Source organism: Lepisosteus platostomus, chromosome 9, assembly GCF_059453375.1.
Source record: "Lepisosteus platostomus isolate fLepPlt1 chromosome 9, fLepPlt1.hap1, whole genome shotgun sequence".
Lineage (NCBI taxonomy): Eukaryota > Metazoa > Chordata > Actinopteri > Semionotiformes > Lepisosteidae > Lepisosteus > Lepisosteus platostomus.
This window is the reverse complement of record NC_142619.1, coordinates 29,870,035-29,887,226: the sequence shown is the minus strand read 5'-3', so window position 1 is coordinate 29,887,226 and position 17,192 is coordinate 29,870,035. Positions and strand designations below refer to the sequence as shown.

The 17,192-nt window shown below is 36.6% G+C and overlaps 1 protein-coding gene across 10 annotated transcripts in view; it reads left to right on the top strand.

Moving 5' to 3' along the window:
- The first annotated feature begins 527 nt into the window (after positions 1–527).
- The window catches only part of lmo3 (LIM domain only 3), an 82,646-nt gene continuing 65,981 nt past the window's right edge, over positions 528–17,192 (top strand). The window contains exons 1-2 of one of the 10 annotated variants that reach the window (XM_088644663.1): positions 528–1,158; positions 16,869–17,082. In XM_088644663.1, the coding sequence (XP_088500789.1) occupies positions 16,877–17,082 (206 nt within the window). In that variant the 5' untranslated portion in view covers positions 528–1,158; positions 16,869–16,876. The other 9 variants (XM_088644662.1, XM_088644666.1, XM_088644660.1 and 6 more) reach the window with 9 other exon arrangements.

Below are 17,192 nucleotides of genomic sequence, written 5' to 3'. Positions count from 1 at the left end.
GAATTAATAAAGATAAAAAGACATTATAAAAAAAGAACCTCCCCTGCCACAGCTTATCATTAGAACCTTTTATCAAAAGTACAAACTATACAAGTAAGTTTTTTTTTTCCTTGTCTCTCCCTGTCTTTTCTCCCTGAGTGTTTCAAAAAAAAAGAGAGAGAAAAAGAGAAAAGGAATAAGATTGAGCTCTGTCAATGGAGTGAATGCACTATTAAATCTGGCTTCACTACAAAGGTTAGCAGATCTAACTGTCAATACTCTGAGTCGAGTGGAGTCCAGCAAAGGGAGGGGGTAGGAGGAGGAAGGGAGGAGGTGGGGGGAGGAGGAAGGTGGTGGGGGGGGGTTGCTTTGTGAGAAAGAGATACTTTGATATTTTGGAATGTTAGAAGGGTGAATGTGAAAAATTGGAGGTTGGGGATCTAATTACCCAACCATAATTGGGGGCTAGGGAATAAGTTGCAGTCCTCTCAACTCACCGCAGATCAATTATGTTAAGAGAACATCTGTAAGTAGAACTTAATGAGGTCCATTAGAGCAACATGTACAGCCTTCTCTAACAGTACTTGTCAGCTTCTTGGATGAGCTGAAGGAAGCTGCTAACTAGGGACCTGGTGAGGTGCTTAAATACTGGAGGAGACATACTGGCCCACTCAGGTCTCTCTCTGTGTTCTGCAGGGGAAAGAGAGTGAAGAGCAGGCTGAGCAAAAAAAGGGGGAGAGTGAGCGAGCTGAGACAGGTGGTGTTTTTTATCCTAGCTGCCGCAGTTGAAAGGGAAAAAAGTACCAACTCCGCAGCCTTACTTGAACCACGAACTCAAACCCGAAGCAACTTTCTTTTCTTTTTTGTTTTTGCCTTCAAACTGTTTTTTTTTATAAAGACTGTCCGGGGGCCACCTGCCTGTTATTTGCATTTAGTCAGGTTATGCCCATTTACATTTAAAAAAAAACGAACAAAAATAATTATCACTCTTGAGTGAAACAGAGGGAGCGAGGAAGAAAACGACGGCATGTTTATCTGCTCTAATTAATCTACCTAAAACAAGCTCCTTTTTTTTTACTCCCAAAGAAAGTAGTGGAAAAAGAAACGAAGAGAAAAAAAAAAGACAACACTTCAACAACTCAAATTCTATTTCTGCAGAAGGCCTTTTTTTAAAAAAAGGTAGGTTATTTATTTTCTTTTGTGTGGTGTTGGATTGGAAGATATTGCAGGATTCCTATATTTGAAGGGATGGTGGTGTCGTGGGGGGGTGTTAAAAAAGGAGGATTAAGTAAACGCTTCTATGAAATGGAAAGTCTGATGAGAAGCTGAAAGGGAGCTCAGGCTAGGGTAATCAGACCAGGAAATAGCTCTTTACTTCAATCCTTTTTGAAAGATTTTCTGAGAGTCTGTAATTAAACTCTTAATTTACTTGCTGCAGAAAAAGAAACTGCTTGCCTTGTTAAAGACAACCTTTAGCTCGAGCGACTGCATTAAGCTGCGATTTCTTTTCTCCTTTTTTTTTTCCTCCCTGGGAGAGGGCTGGAGCTGGTGTGTTTTTGGGGGCAAAGAAATAACAAGCGGAGTTTTCCCGAGTGTTAATGATGTCCTTTCGCAAACGTGTCAGCAGAAAATGATTAAATTCCACCTCTTGTTCACCAGATCACTTTGCGCGGGCATGTATCTTACTGTAAGACAGCTGCTGATGATCACATCTGTGAAGAACATTAGGTGGCATACCTCTTCATCTGCACATTTTCTTTTTTTATTATTATTTTTTTGCCTGTGAATAATTCATATGATTATGAAAGGGGAGGAGGGCAGAGGAGAAGGGGGTAGTCTTTATTCTCTACATCTTTATGCTTTTTTCTCTACTTTCGTTTCTGTTGCATGGTTAAAATATCTCTCTGTAAATTGCATGATTGGGAAGATAGCCTGCTTTCAAATAATTTAATTCATGACAAAACCTAATTACTGTCAGGTAATACCCTGTCAGCTTTAATGCATTTCATCAGTCATAATGAAAAGAGGAGCATTTTATGACCCATCTAATTATCATTACATTTTAGGGGAAAATGAATGGCATGGAGCTGAATGTTAACTATTGATTCCATTCGCATTCTCTTTTCAAATGTGGCGTGGCATATAATTTATCCATTGCCTCTTTATGTCTATAAAAAGAACACACACATACACACCCACACATGCAAACAAAACAGAAAAGAAAACAGACTCAAGACGAAGAGCAGAAGACTCATAAACGAGTATTTAGGAATCTGTCACCAGCAGAGGCGAGAGAACGAGACATAAAGTAGTGTAGTACCTTCCTGGCTGGTACTGGCATTACGATGCCTAATGCCACAAGTCCAAACAGAGCACTAATTAGCACAGAGTGATGTCACCCTAGGCATAGGAATAATCCCATCATTTAATTATCAGAATGATTTAAACAAAGATTTGCATAGATGCACTAATCAGTAGCAATGAATTACAGAGCGTCTCTTGCCAATGAGAGGTAGCAGATCATAGAGTTGGAAGGGAAAAAAAAAACTCATCTCCTTGAACATAATTAATTTAATTGTCCTCATTAGCTGTACCATTTGTTTTGATTTTATTTCTGTCTTTCTCTCTCTCTCACTTGCTGTCCCTCTCCACATCCATACACCCTCGCTGTCTCTCTCTCTCCCTCCTTCTCTCAACTCCCCGCATATTGGCTGACAGAGGTAGTAGTGTGCCGTGTGTGAAGCTGTTGTGCAGAGGTAGAGTAGGAAGAGCAAAACGGCGACTGAGTATGAGGATATAACAACAAGATAAAAAGCCAACAAAAAAAACAACAACAACAACTTTATCAGCCACACGATTCGGAGCGGAGAAAGAAAGCCGGAGCCAAAGCTACTTTTGTCAAACTGTTCAATAGGAGCGTCTCATTAATCTGCCCTTCCCTGCCTGCCTTGGGTTCTGGAGTCGCTGGCTGTGGAGGTTAGTGCCTGAGTGCTGCTTGTTTTCTTCCCCGCTCCCTGACGTTTGACTTTGCACACTGCAGAGTTTGCTTTTCAGTTTGGGAGTTGCATGTGGTTGGACAAGCAGGTACCAGTAAGATCAAATTAAAAGACAAAAATACACACAGAAGAGAAAACAATATAGAGGAGTGATTTCACCTTTTTTTTCCCCTCTTTTCCAATAACGAACAAGTGCTTCTAAAAAGTGTCACAGATATCTTTGAATTCTGTATCTTAACTGATGTGCCTTAAAATAAAGTCTTAAAGAATCCGCCTGATTCATTTGTCTTAGTGAGTTGTGACCTCAAAATATTAATTACTACGAAAGGCACGGCGTTAATGCATGTAGCATCCAAACCAATGTAAGGGGCATATTTGTTTACAAATGAAATCTATGGAAAATCTGAATGTTCTTTTCTGATTCATTTTAGCTTTAATTGGTTGTCCTGAGGAGTGGTAAGCAGAGGTGGGGTGGACTAAATATCTCGCCTAGCGGATAGTAGTCAACCTGAAAGTTCAACTGAATTTTGCAAGTAAAAGGCAATGTACTGCATGTCAGTTGCAGGTTTCTTCTACGGCAGAGATGTCCAGTCCTGATCCTGGAGGGCCTGTGTGTGTGTGGGGGGGGGGTTCATTCTTACTCAGATCGAAATGAGCAAAACCAGCTGATTATTGGCTTAACTGGACTAATGTAGTAGTTTCTTCCAGCTCTTCAGGGACTGCTGCTTTAAAGTGACCTTCAAAACATGCAGAAATAGCGAATACTTTGGACCAGGATTGGACAACCCTGTTCTAAAGTGTTTCTCACAAAATTAAATTGTGTCAAAGTTTGCAATGAGTCTTCTGTACAATGTGCACTACACACTTTTATCTGCTCAGACAAGACATGTTGTTTCTGTTTATTGATCTTTGTATATAAATTTCATATATTGATCACACTTGCAAATTGCAATCAGTGAGGCCATAGAACAGATTTATTAAATGACATTTCTAACCAGAATAAGAGATACAAAAATACTGTGAAAAAATATTTGTAATATTTCCAAGTAACTTTATTTAAAGCCTTTTCACTTGAAAAATATGTACTGTATACTATCTTCTTTTAGGTCACTAAAAAGCAAACTGTTATTGTTAGCGCAAATCTCTTACAAATTCATCTCTATATACTGTATACATTAGTTCAAATGTTACAAATACTGTTCTAGTACTTATTTTCTGTTTGTTCTGTATAAAAATACAAGCTTTTATTCTAGTGCTCTTGAAGAGAAGATAAATTAGCAGGACCTGTTTTTAAATATTGTATTAGTTCATGCCTCTGTGAAAAGCAAGAGCAATCAACCTGATAAAAATGTCACTCAAGAAAATGGTAAAAAACTAACACCAAAAAATCCTTGTTATCATCACACTTTAAGGACTGTTCAATACAATCTGTGCAACTACCACTCACAAAAACATTAAAACCTTGTCATACTGTACCATTGTATCCCATTATTACAGATTTCATATGCTTAAAGAAAGTCAGACAGCTGAACAGACAGATGTACTTTGACACTGAAAATTATGAATGCCTTTTACATTTTCAGTTTTTGAACTGCTTGAAAATATAAGTAATATAAAATGTAATTTTACACATCCAGGTGTTTATTTATAAAATGTGTCAAAAGAAGATTCTGTATTATACTGAAGCTTACAAACCACTGTAGTTATATTTAAGACAGCTTACATTTCAAACCAAATAAAGTGACAAAAATCAATTAACTAAGTCCTAAAATGTAAGCATAAAGTTTCTCTGAAGGGTACTGCTTTATTTTCATATATTTTCTCTTTACTAAATTATAAATTAATTGAGACTCAATTAAAATAACTGATCTTCAGAGAGACTTAAAAAAGTATTAATAATAAATCTAACATTTTAAAAGAATGCAGCTAATTAGTGTTGTTTTGAGTCATAGCCTTTAATGACAAATTATGGTATTCTTGTACTTTTGAGAGGCACATTAATAACAACTCAAAATAGGATGAAGTAATCAAGTATCTTCTCTGTTTTCATCTATTGATATCAAGATTGCCTTGATAGATTGTAAGATCTTCAGAGAAAAAGAAACTCAGTGTCAGATGTGAAATCTGTGGAAATTACATGCACAAAGCTAAAAATCAGTGTCTTCTTCACTGATCTTTCACGTGAAAACCTTCAAAAGTACTTAAGAATTCACAGAACACTGCACATAACTGATTCATTAACTGAGTCATCCCTCCATCATGGTAAATATATATTCATAGTTTTTTTTTCTATAAACTAGCTTTATTCAGCGTTCTACTTAAGGTATTTTTTGACCATTTAAAATGATTTCTACAATTCCGATTTTAATTGCCAAATGTCAAAGCCCTAACCCCAGCTTTGCATAAAAAACAACTGCCTAACAAAATAAAAAGATATGTCGCGAATAACACAGGTCCCTCTGTGGACTTTATAGTTCTGTGTAGATTTAGAGTTTGCATGCGTCCAAGTTTTACAAGTAGGAGGTTATTTGTTAACTGCATACCTAAACCAAAGCGACACGATGGCTTCCCGGTTTTCGCAGTTCCTCTCTCGCTACTTCAGGGACCTGGGCTTCCTTCCAGACTAGGCCCCTTCTGTATGGAGTCTGTATGTTCCGCCCGTGTTTTATTGAGTGTTTCGAGAAGGGGAAATTAAGATAGTCCTTCAAACGTTTTACAGGTAATGGAGATATTGGTATGTGAATTTAATGGATGGCATTTACGTAAAAAGGCTTTAATTGTCCTCCCAAACTATTTTTTAAATGATTTTGTACAGTATATACAGAATGTAGGACTGAACATAGAGGTCGCTAATAGGAAAATTGCAGCGTGATTAAAAAAATAAAAAATATTTAATGACATACAAACATGCAATGCTAATGTTCGGAGCTAATGCGTATCTTTATTGCCCTCTATGGTTACAATCCCATTTTTTTTAATAAATGTAATTAAGAGGGGAAAAAAAGTTTTTCTTATTTAACTTACTCATAATAACTCAATGCTCCAACAGAGAAGGCCATGTGGTAGGGGAAACTATCGGCGTCAGTTCCTTGTAAAGATGCTCCCTCTGAAAACTGCATCCCTAGAAAGGCGCTTTGCTCCGTATAACTTGCTATTGTTTTACCTGTTTTGCGCAGCAGTATGTCTTCTTCTCCACTATTGCTTCCTTTCTAAGCGTTCTGTCTTGTTTTCGGATTATCTGTAAGCACACGGTAATGTCTCCACGACGTGGGAAATTGCTGCTTCACTGCGGTGCTAGCAGAGAACTGTACATCGCTGGCTTAGTGTATTTGATACGTGTTGGCACGTGTGTGGCTGTGTGTGCGCGCTCTGGTTCCTCGGTCTTGCAGCAATAACTGAATGACCTTTTCTTGCTGTGTTATGTCTCGCTGGTGAGGGATTGGACTCGTAGGTGATAAAGCTAGGGTTCTCTGTGCTCCATCCCTCAGTCACTGATGGGTAAGTTGTTCTGAGCCCCTCAGTATACTACACGGGAGCTCAGCGGCGGATGTAAAGAGAACACCTGTAGCTCTGTTGCCTAACACTGCAATTAACTGCTTGCGGATCCATGCGGACCTCATTATTTTAAACTTAAAGATCTCAGATACGTCTCGGGCAATGCTTGCTTTATGAACTTTAGCTCTGAAGGGAGAAAGGTTGAAACTGCGCTACTGTGCCTGTTTTTAACTGAGTCCTTTTGCATTACTTGGCGAAGAAGGTGAGTAAAGTGCAGCTGCACAAAATGGATTGACGTGTACCGTAGTTCAGTACAAGTATGTTAGAACATTTTGAGACCCTCTTTTTTAAATATGGGGTGCCTGTGGAATCTTTAAGTTGTGCATGCTTAATACAGAAATGATATTTAACTTAATTCATTGGGTTAAGGTGGAAAAAAGGCACCCATTCACTTTTTTAACAAAAACACTTTAAACGCGTGCCTTCACCAATGATGTTGTGTTAGCGCTGTGCATTTTAAAACCTTATTTGTGGATTTAGTGAAGTTTTGTGTATAAATAGATTATTTTCTTTATAGAAAGGAACACTTGTTGGATTTGCAACCACGCATTTACCAGGGTTTGCGTTACTCATTTGAAGTGCCTTTTCTAAGCAGAAACACAGTGTAAATGCCGTGAAGTAGATGAAAGCATCACGATTATAGATGGAAACTAGAATATGCTGAAACTTTGCTCTGTGTGTAGAATAATTCAAGAATAAGGTAAGAGGTAAAGAACAGTAAGGAGCTGTTAACTAACAATCGAAAGTTTTTAAACAGTTTAAACATTGGTTTCAAACCCTCTCGGAAAACGCTTTGAAAACGAACATTTTAGATATGACTCATGCCACTTAAAATCATGTTTTAAGAATAATAGCTTGTTTGTATTTACGGGCAAATAACGTGTTTTATAATGTATAAAATGTCCCCATATCCCACCGTTACTGTCAGCAGCATCATTTAACGAGGACAATTGTTGATGATGTTCTTTATGCAATTCGTTACGGCTTTTATCTCCGTGTTTTAATTTACACGATGTTTACAATTCGCGTTACCCACTGTGGATAGGGTATACTGAAGTGGATATGAATGAGAGACAGTTCACGTACACACTGATATTTAGGATATGTTCCAAGTAAATACCCGGGTAAAGGGAAAGAGATTTGCAGGATGAAAAAGACGTTTTGTTTAAGGTATAATTGTTTTAGGCTTTAAAACTGCGCTAAACAAAAAAATATATCGCATATCTCAGTTCTACGCAGTGCACTTGTCTGTGTCCAGTTGGGTTAACGGCGCTAAAGATACTTTCGCCGGTGTGCATCAGGCGTTAACTTTCCATCTGCAACAGACAAGGAAACGTCGGTTTAAAACTACAATGTGTTTTGTTGATATTATGTGCTAAGGCTGTTGATTGAAGCCATTCCGTGGTATTTGATTAAATTCATTATACAAGGCACTGAAACTGGCTAACATTCGCAAGTAAAGCATGAGGGGATTATAAGATTACGGCGCCGTTAAAGGGGTAAGCATGTGCTTTTGTCATCCGCTGTCATTTGCTCACTACCACTCGTATAGCAGCGGCTGCAAGACTTCCTTTTCATAATCGAGTACTGATGTGACAAACGTTGGCTACGTTTAGTAGGCGATAGTGGATAGCAGGTCTTTCCTTATTTTCCTGTTTATTTTATTTTTTTGTCTGGAGCGAGGGTCTCACTTTGAACAAAAGCAAGCCACCCTCAGCGTGCAAGCATACAGCTGCTCAGTTCATCCAAAGAAACGAAGCGTTTTTTTTTGTCTCTCGAGTTGCATGGTGGTTGGGGTGCTGAAGTCAAATGCAGAAAAGGGAGAAAAGTTTCGGTAAGGATTTTTCGCTGTGCTGTGACTTATTCTTTTTCTTTAGCTTTCTGAGTGTTCACCTTGTCTTGTTTTATTTTAGGAACGTGTGTTGTGTAGGAATCGATGGTGTGAGCAGACCCGTGATCTGAAGTATTCCATAGCTTTGGGATGAGGGGTGTTTTTTCCGTTTATCTTCAATATTGTTCTCGGAGGCTTTAATTGCTTTCAAGAACGTTGGCTGGTGCCAATTATTCTGGCAGGTTTAATGGATAGCTTCAAAATGTTCCCGCTGAATGCTGTAGATAAAGAGGACGTTTAGCACCAAAGACTAAGCACATTAACTCAGAAAGTGATTTTTTTGGTCTTGTTTTGTTGTGCATGCAAGCTGCATCGAAAATTGGGTTCGCTGTTGCAAATCTCTTATTGGCCTTTGCCAAGCACTAGCACTTTGCTACCATGGCAACTGTAATTAAACTGATAAGAGTGGAAAAATGTCAGTATCGCCGAGTCTTGCAGCTGCAAAGGGGAGAAAAGGAGAATCAAATTGGGTCTCAGCTCCATGGCATGCAGTCGTCACGTAGTTTATATATATATATTCCGTAAAATGGTATGAGCTCAATTTATAAGGGTTCGGACATCTATTTGTATGAGGTACCCTGAGGGAGTTTGAGTAACATCGGAAAACAGGCAAGGGAGTTCACAGAGAACCTGCGGGGTTGCTCTGGGCGAACGCACAAGGAAAGGAAAAAAAAATCTTTTAGGCCCAATCCAGCTTTATTTTCCTAAATCTTTTGTTCACTGTTGCTTGGCAATTGGAAAATCGAAGTGGCGAAATTCCTTTCATCTGGATCACTAGACTCCTGGCAGCCTGTTTTCTTAATTTAATAATGAACGAAATTTAGAAAAAGAAAGCTTCTGATTTTTAAGGCAGTGGTTCAGCGCATTATACAAGCTGTCCCAACGCGTCTAAATCTGATTGCAGGCTGAGAAGAGTTGAAACTCTTACTACTTTTCGTTTGTTAATGAGTTGCGGTTACTTTGTTGTGTTAACCAGTGAAGCTGAGACTGCGCGGATGAGTGCCACAGAACAAGGATGCATAATGGAAGCAATCAACCGTACGTGTTTCTTACAATACAATCCAGCCAATTAAAAGCTCACCAGTTTAAATGAAATGAAATAAAATGGGTGTCTGCTCATTACTGCAAACAGAATGACCCTTCAAGCTATTTTATCTATGCCCTAGCTGCTTTTTTCTATTAAATAAAGGGTCTATATAAGATTCCTATCAAATACTGAATTACGGCCACGTTAAAAAATGCATTGTTCCAAGGTTGTTAAAACGAGTTTTCAGGACTTTGAAATAACCTCTCGGAAAGGTTGTACTGTCTTTAAACATGATTCTGGACTGTTCTATTTTTTCACAAAGATTGCAGCTTCTGTAAAAATGTTTTTCTGCTAAGCAGGATATTAATACAAATATTCATTTTTTAACATTCAGTTTATCATTTATTAATGCAGCCCAAGACTGTTAACACACACATACAACTTTCCATGCGTTAGAACTGTATATTGCTGTTAAAAAGTCAAAATCTTTGTGACCGTTGATATTTATGTCTTGTGTTGAGCGTAAAGCGAATAATGGATTCCAGCATAGGTCAGTGAAGTTCGCTGTTTAGGTCGGTTACATATTTTCCGTTAGTGGTTACTTGGGAAATAAATGTGTGGTACAGTATATACTGTATGATTTTCCATACATTCCTTGTAATGTCCATAGTAAGAAAGTATTAAACACATGCCGTTTGAAAAGCGTTGCAGACAACGTTGGCTAGTGTGTTTTAATAATGTGTTAATCAAAGAGATAAAAATAAAACACAATCCACAATATTCAAATGAGAACTCTCCACAGTGAAGCATAAGCCCCTTGTGCCTGGTAAGATACATGTTTCAGTTTTTTATGCAGTGCTTATCCTTCACCGGCCTGAACAGTTAACTGTTCCCTGTCATATATTCCCTTTTCCTCATTTATACCACTTTCTCTTAAAATAATTAACAAACAAGAGGAAACTGACTAATGTTGTAGATTTCCCCCTTTTTATGTTATGAGTGATTCATTATTTTACAGAACTGAGATATTTAAAACAAATCCACATGCAGTAATAGCCTGTTATCCCATTACAGACAGTAGAACCAGAGTTTTCACTGTGGTCATGTTAGTTGACTATTTTAAGATTAAACATAGCCTTTTTCCGTCTTTGACCATATGCTGTTTTCAAGGCATAGCTGATACTGTAATTCTGTCTCAAACTGCATGTTAAAAGACCCATCAATTTAAGAATGCAATCCTTCCTTTTTCAGTTTTCATAATACTAACTCAATAATTTATAATAAGTTATAGTTCTTGATGATGTAAAAACAAATATAATACAGACACCACATGTGTTCCACATGAAGTCCAACAGTCAGGAAATTAATCAAATAAGCAAGCAAAGAAGCAATCTGTAATTTAAAGGGCACAATGGGAGGTAATCGAGTATAAAATGAATAATGGATTCAGTTATAGGTCAGTAAAGGCCTGTATTGCTGGTGTTGTGTACATTTGCAGTTAAGCCTATGGTTTAGCAGTTTCTGTCAATATCGCACTTTACTCAATCACATTCATTTTCATGTTAAAGAAACAGAGTTGTGTTTGTGCAACACCAAATTAGTATCACACTACAAAATTGTGTTGTTGTGGCAGCAATACTGTAAAATAAACAATAACTAAATGTTACATTCTGCTAATTGTGTATGATACACAAATGCTGCTCTGTGATATTAAAATTAAATTTTAGTAGTACTGATGTACAGTGTATAATTCTCTTATTTGCTATTTTGGGACGGATCTTTCAGTGTTTGGATGTATTCAGTTCCAAATGTCCAATAACTTTCATAATGATTAAGTTAGACACAGTATTACATGAAACTTTATTGGTTCTTAACACATGTTCATGGTGGTGGAACTAAAAATGTGTTCATACAGTAATTCCCTTTTTTTCTTTAGTTTATAAACCAGATCCGGAGACATGCTGTTTTAAGTGTACATGATTCTTCAAACAGGATGCACTGGATTCTGAATTCTTGCACCTCTCCTTAAATATTGGGCACTCATGATTAATTTGGGATTTGGGATTGGGACACTTTTAAACTACTAAATGTCAGTTTGGTGCGTAGTGCATGTTTACACCAGTATTGCTATTTTTTGTTATTTGATTTTAATCTTAACACACTGTAGAACACAGACCTGAATCTAATGTAATCTTTTTACAGTTTTTCTTAGTTTTGTTTTCCTGTTACTTAACTATAATGTTATATTAAGGTTCTTGATTGCCATTTCATAGACAGTCCTCTAAAATGTAGCTGTTGTGCTACAGACTAGTTAATAGCCCCATACCCCCTGGAGTTGAAAATGGCCACAATGGAATGTAAGAATTTTGCAGGGCATTTGCAGAATTGTGAATACTGTTGCAAATGAGCACATTACCAACTAAAACTGAATTTGCTGTGCTTTGATCTTTAACAGTTTTCAGTATATCTTTCGAGATGTTTTCTGCTTTATCACTGTCGTAATTTCATAATCAGGGTTACCATATATGAAAAACAATCTAGGATAATAAGTCCAAAGAGCTACAGAGAAAAATAACGTTTTCGAAGTCACCTATTTTAAATTTATCTGGAGGTTTGTTTGTGCACAAGTGTTTTTTTTTCTCTGTCAAATTCTAAGTAAACAAGTTTTTACTTCAGTCAGTGTCCCCAATCCTTTTGCAATCAAACATTTACAGTGCAGGTGCCTATATACAGTATGAGTGCCTGCAGAGTTGGTATTGTTTATGTTAGGAAGTCCTGCAAAAATTCATTTAACATTACTGAGCTACGGCTCACTAAAATGTATCTTCAGATTCAAAAGAAGACAAAACACAAATGATGGTGTGTAGGAGTTGTATACCCCCTTAGCATGGCTGGAGCATACTAATTACTCTGTCCAGGAGTCCACATTGTTACCTCAATATAGCTCTTTCATATCACTCTTGGGTTAGTGGATACACATGATGGTGACTGCGGAATCTTTTCAGCCTTCTCCCAGTGGAAGGTAAAATTGAGGATTTTTAGTTGCGAAAGACAGCTTTGATTGTAATAATCAATGATGTAGGAAAAAGAAGACTAGATATCACTAGTATAAAGGTAAGAAAATCAATAGTGATGTTGATTTTGTTTTTGCATTTTTATGCAGTTAATGAAGATAAAAGTTACAGAATAGGATTTAGAATCTATCTTCACAGCAGATGTGTAATTGTTTTAAACTTCAGATGCATAGAATAGTGAGTTCTACACTTTTTCTAAAACAGTTTGATTATTTGAATTACCCATATAGCAAAGTTCAAGTACCAATATAGTAAGAGGATATTCACATTTTAATTTGCTGATTATTCATTTGTTTTCTCACACTAGAGATAGAGCTAGAATGCCCTGTAATGCAAACAGTTCCTTGGACTTATATGCAACCTGTTTTCATCACACATACTGTATGTGAAGTTGCTTATTTTCATCACATCTGTTCAAGGTGTGCCATGATTAATTTTAACATTTTTTTGTCTTTTCAGATAATATTATATTTCAATGACTAAAAGAAAGTTTGAAGCAACTTTATTTTCAAAGACTGAGGCTAAGTTGCTTTATGTATGTTTTTATTTTCCCCCAAACCAGATTAGTACCATTTGAGAGTAAAAATGTTATTGCAGTGATCTGCGAATGTTCACTGAACTGCTTGGATCATGGGGCATTCTTTTCAAATGATTTCAGAAGTTTTGCAAATACTGTACATTGGTTCACTACAATATTAATTGCCATATTTGCTAAATCTAAATGAATCATATTACTATTCTTTTCTTTCCATCCTTAGGCAGCCACATATATCTAAAAAAGCCAATTTGTATAAAATAATTTCCTGTCTTGGCAAATTTCTTACACTCTTTCTAACTAACGTACAGTATAGCACAGATTTTATGTGATTTGCAGAGGTTTCATCCGTTTTAGTTGTGCTTTAACCATTTTCCCGCTTTACCTCATACAGTGCAACTATACTGCAAAAATGATAGACACTGACTATCCTTTATTTTCTGCAATATACAGTATAATGCTTTTTTCAAAATGTTTCTAAAGGTTTCATGTATGTATAAAAATAAAATGTTGTTGTAATTGTTACATGCAGTAGGCAATCATTTTCAGGATGTAACAAAGTGATTTTGTTTACTTAAAGATTTAATTTAAATATCAACTAACCTTAAAGAAACGACCACGCTGGCATTATGACTAAGATTCACCTTTAAATTCTACAGTAGCTTTTAACTTTTTTTGTTTCATTGAACTTCATCTGCAGTTAACTGCAGCGCATGCATTGAGTAAACGTAGACTGAAGGAAATTTTCATTTTACAAATAGGGCTTTTAATAATGAAAGTAGCCTGTAATTATATTTCACTTAGAAATGTAGCTGCTGCATAAATTTAAGGTGAAATGGTTTTCATTGGTTGAAGCGTGCCCGAACAAATCAAACTGAATGAAAATTAGGAATTAAGGTGTATTAAATTTGTCTTTGATGCTTGTATGAATCCACTTTGAGAAAGCCAACTGATAGTATTTTGGAATAAGACACTCCATGAGTCTGCAGCTGATGGAAAGCAGTGATATGTTCATAAGATATTATGTGCTTGTAAAAGTGCACAACATGAATGCACACAAAAGTCACTTCAAATACTTTTTTTGCAGTGTACTCACTCCTATTAAAATAAGGACAGTTTTATAATGAACTGCAGGTAGTCAGGAGCTAAAAGCAGTGGTGCTTTTACAACTATTTTACAATTTTGAGCTTTCTCATAGAAAACAGTATAATGCTCCAAATTGGTACATCATTGAAATGTATGTATTTTTGTACATTTTTTCCCAAATGTAACTCATGCCTTTGTATGGAATGTAGTGAATTACAACATGGTGGATAGTCTGTTGCTTGCAAAAGCCTGTAAATTTATATTTTTACTGCTATTCATACTGTACATGTTACAGCTCTATAGAATTATGTCCTTTTGCTGATGTCAGAAAGGGGATTTTTATTCAAATCACTTAACATTTATAGACTAGTTTCTGATGAATGGCCCAGTGTTGTTTAAAAGTTTTTACTAAACGTTTTATACACAGTCTTCTAGTTCTACACCATTAAAGTATTTTGCTTTAAAAAGGAACTTGTATTTATTGATACTTATGTTTCTAAAACAGGGGCAGCACTGTGGTGTAGTGATTAGCATTGTTGGCTCGCAGTGCTGTGGCCCTGGGTTCAATTCCGGATCTGGGGTGCTGTCTGTGTGGAGTTTGTATGTTCTCCCTGTGTTTGCTTAGGTTTCCTCCTGGTGCTCCAGTTTCCTCCCACAGTCCAAAGACATATTGGTAGGTTAATTGGCCTCCAGGAAAACGGGGGCCCTGGTGCGAATGTGTTTGGGAGTGTTTTTGTCTACTGTACTGGATGTCTGCCCTTCGATGGACAGGTGTCCCATCCAGTTTGTATCGCGCCTTGTGGCCTTTGCTTAGAGTAATAAACTCCCGCTCCTACGCAAGCCTGAATTGGATGGAAAATAGATAAGACAGGTTTCTAAAACACAATAACAATGCTGGTCCCAAAGGTGGACATTTCCTTTTGACCAGTGGTTCTGAATTTAAAAAAACATACATTCCACAAAGTGGAATAGCTTTCATCAGCTATTTAAGACAAATTATTATTTGTAGATATTTCATGTGAAAACGTAAATGATCTGCCATTATATCTTTATCCTTTTGATCATCATCGGCTGTAATGGATAAAACAATATGTAGAAATTTAATCATGTTAAACAATGTAGTCAATACTGTATAAGCTGTGTTTTTTAAATGTAATGGTTTTTAATCTTGGTTCATGGCAATGAGAGTTTTTATATAAATTAGATAATACATTTGTATTTTAAAAATGAAAATACCTTCAAGTATACCATATTTATCATGTATTACATACAATACTGTGTTTTCCTGATTAATTTTTTAAATGTCTATAATGTCGGTTATGCATGATGTAAGAGCATTAGGTCAGGTTTAGTATTTTTATATAAGTACAGTGTTATTAATTTTCACTTAATTTGTATTTTAATCTACATTTCTTTATTTTGTAGCCTTCTATATAGGTTACTGTCAGTGGTTAAGCAGAATATAACCTAGGTGAATGGTGTTGATTTATCTAAACAGACATAAAATTAGAATTAGAAGGTATATATTAAAAAAATAATAACATTGGACAGTCTGAGCTTTGTGCTTGTGTAAATTTCAAAATCATGAGTAAACAAATCACATTTTAGAAATGCAGTCGGGATCTGTAATGTTAGGTGTTTAAATATATTTTATTTTCTTAAATATGTTCTAAGTGGAAAGGATTATGTTTAATACTTATACTATTACCTGTACTGTTTCTAAAATGAGTATTTTTAACTTATTATTATTTGTATATTTTTGGTAGAAGGCTCTTGTTTGATAAAGTAGCTGGTTTTCACCTTGTTCAAAAAATTCAGTTTGGTGCATGTTAGGGTTAGCAGATGTGGTCTTTTCTGTTTTTTTTATTATAAAATATAAAGTTTATATACATGTTAGATGTGCATACCGCCTTGTATATTAAAGAATACCAAAGTATAATCACAACATTTTGAAACATAGTGTATGTAAGCATCAAGAAAAGAACAAAAGACCACATCAGGAAATCAAAATACTTAATAACACTGGAATTAACCAAAGCAGAGATGTTGTACTTATAGAGGCATTACTGACCCAGATCTTTACTGGTGTTGCACTATTGTGCTGTAAGATTTCTATTGGGGTTGGGGGTTTTCTGCCCACAGCCTAAGAAGACATACTGTAGGAGGGAGACTTTCTCGCACTGTGAAATGTTCTCTCCTGGTTGTACCTCAAATTTTGCACCCGAGCAAACAAGGCATGGGTAGAAATGTTTTAATATAAGAAAATCTGGAACTGGATGAACATGCCTTTTTTTAAGTAGATCTTATTTGTATATTATTCTCCGTCAGAAATTTAAACAGAAATAAGTCTCAGAGTTATGGTTCAGCACGATATACGGTAGTGTAACTTTATTAAACAGAAGTCAGGCAAACATCATGAACCACAGTATGAAGCATTTACACATTTAAGAATTTGATCTTTAGTGTTTCTACATGTGTGGTCTTAATCTTTTTAAGACATACTTCCTTTTTTACTTTTTCTGTGTATTGCTTTACACCTTGATATTCGGTTTATGCCTGAAGACCACTTTGGACTTCTTGCATCCTGAAATCAGACTGATGCATAGGCTCTTTACACGGCACTGAATGAATCGGTAGCCTCCTGACACTGTACTGTAAGAGAAAAGAATTTGTACAGAAAATAAGAATAACCGTATGCTGTTATTCGTTTGTCTCTATACCGCAGGTATACAAATGCTCTCAGTCCAGCCAGACACCAAGCCAAAAGGTTGTGCTGGCTGCAACCGAAAAATCAAAGACCGATATCTTCTAAAGGCCTTGGACAAGTACTGGCATGAGGACTGCCTGAAGTGTGCCTGCTGTGACTGCCGTCTTGGCGAGGTGGGCTCCACACTCTACACAAAAGCCAACCTGATCCTCTGCCGACGGGACTACCTAAGGTACAAGGACCGTCTTTGCCTGTGCGTTACACTTATTTGTTCACATGGCTGTAACAGTATTGCCTCCAGTGAGAGACGGGGGCACTACGTGGTGGTTGTGTCAAGGTCAG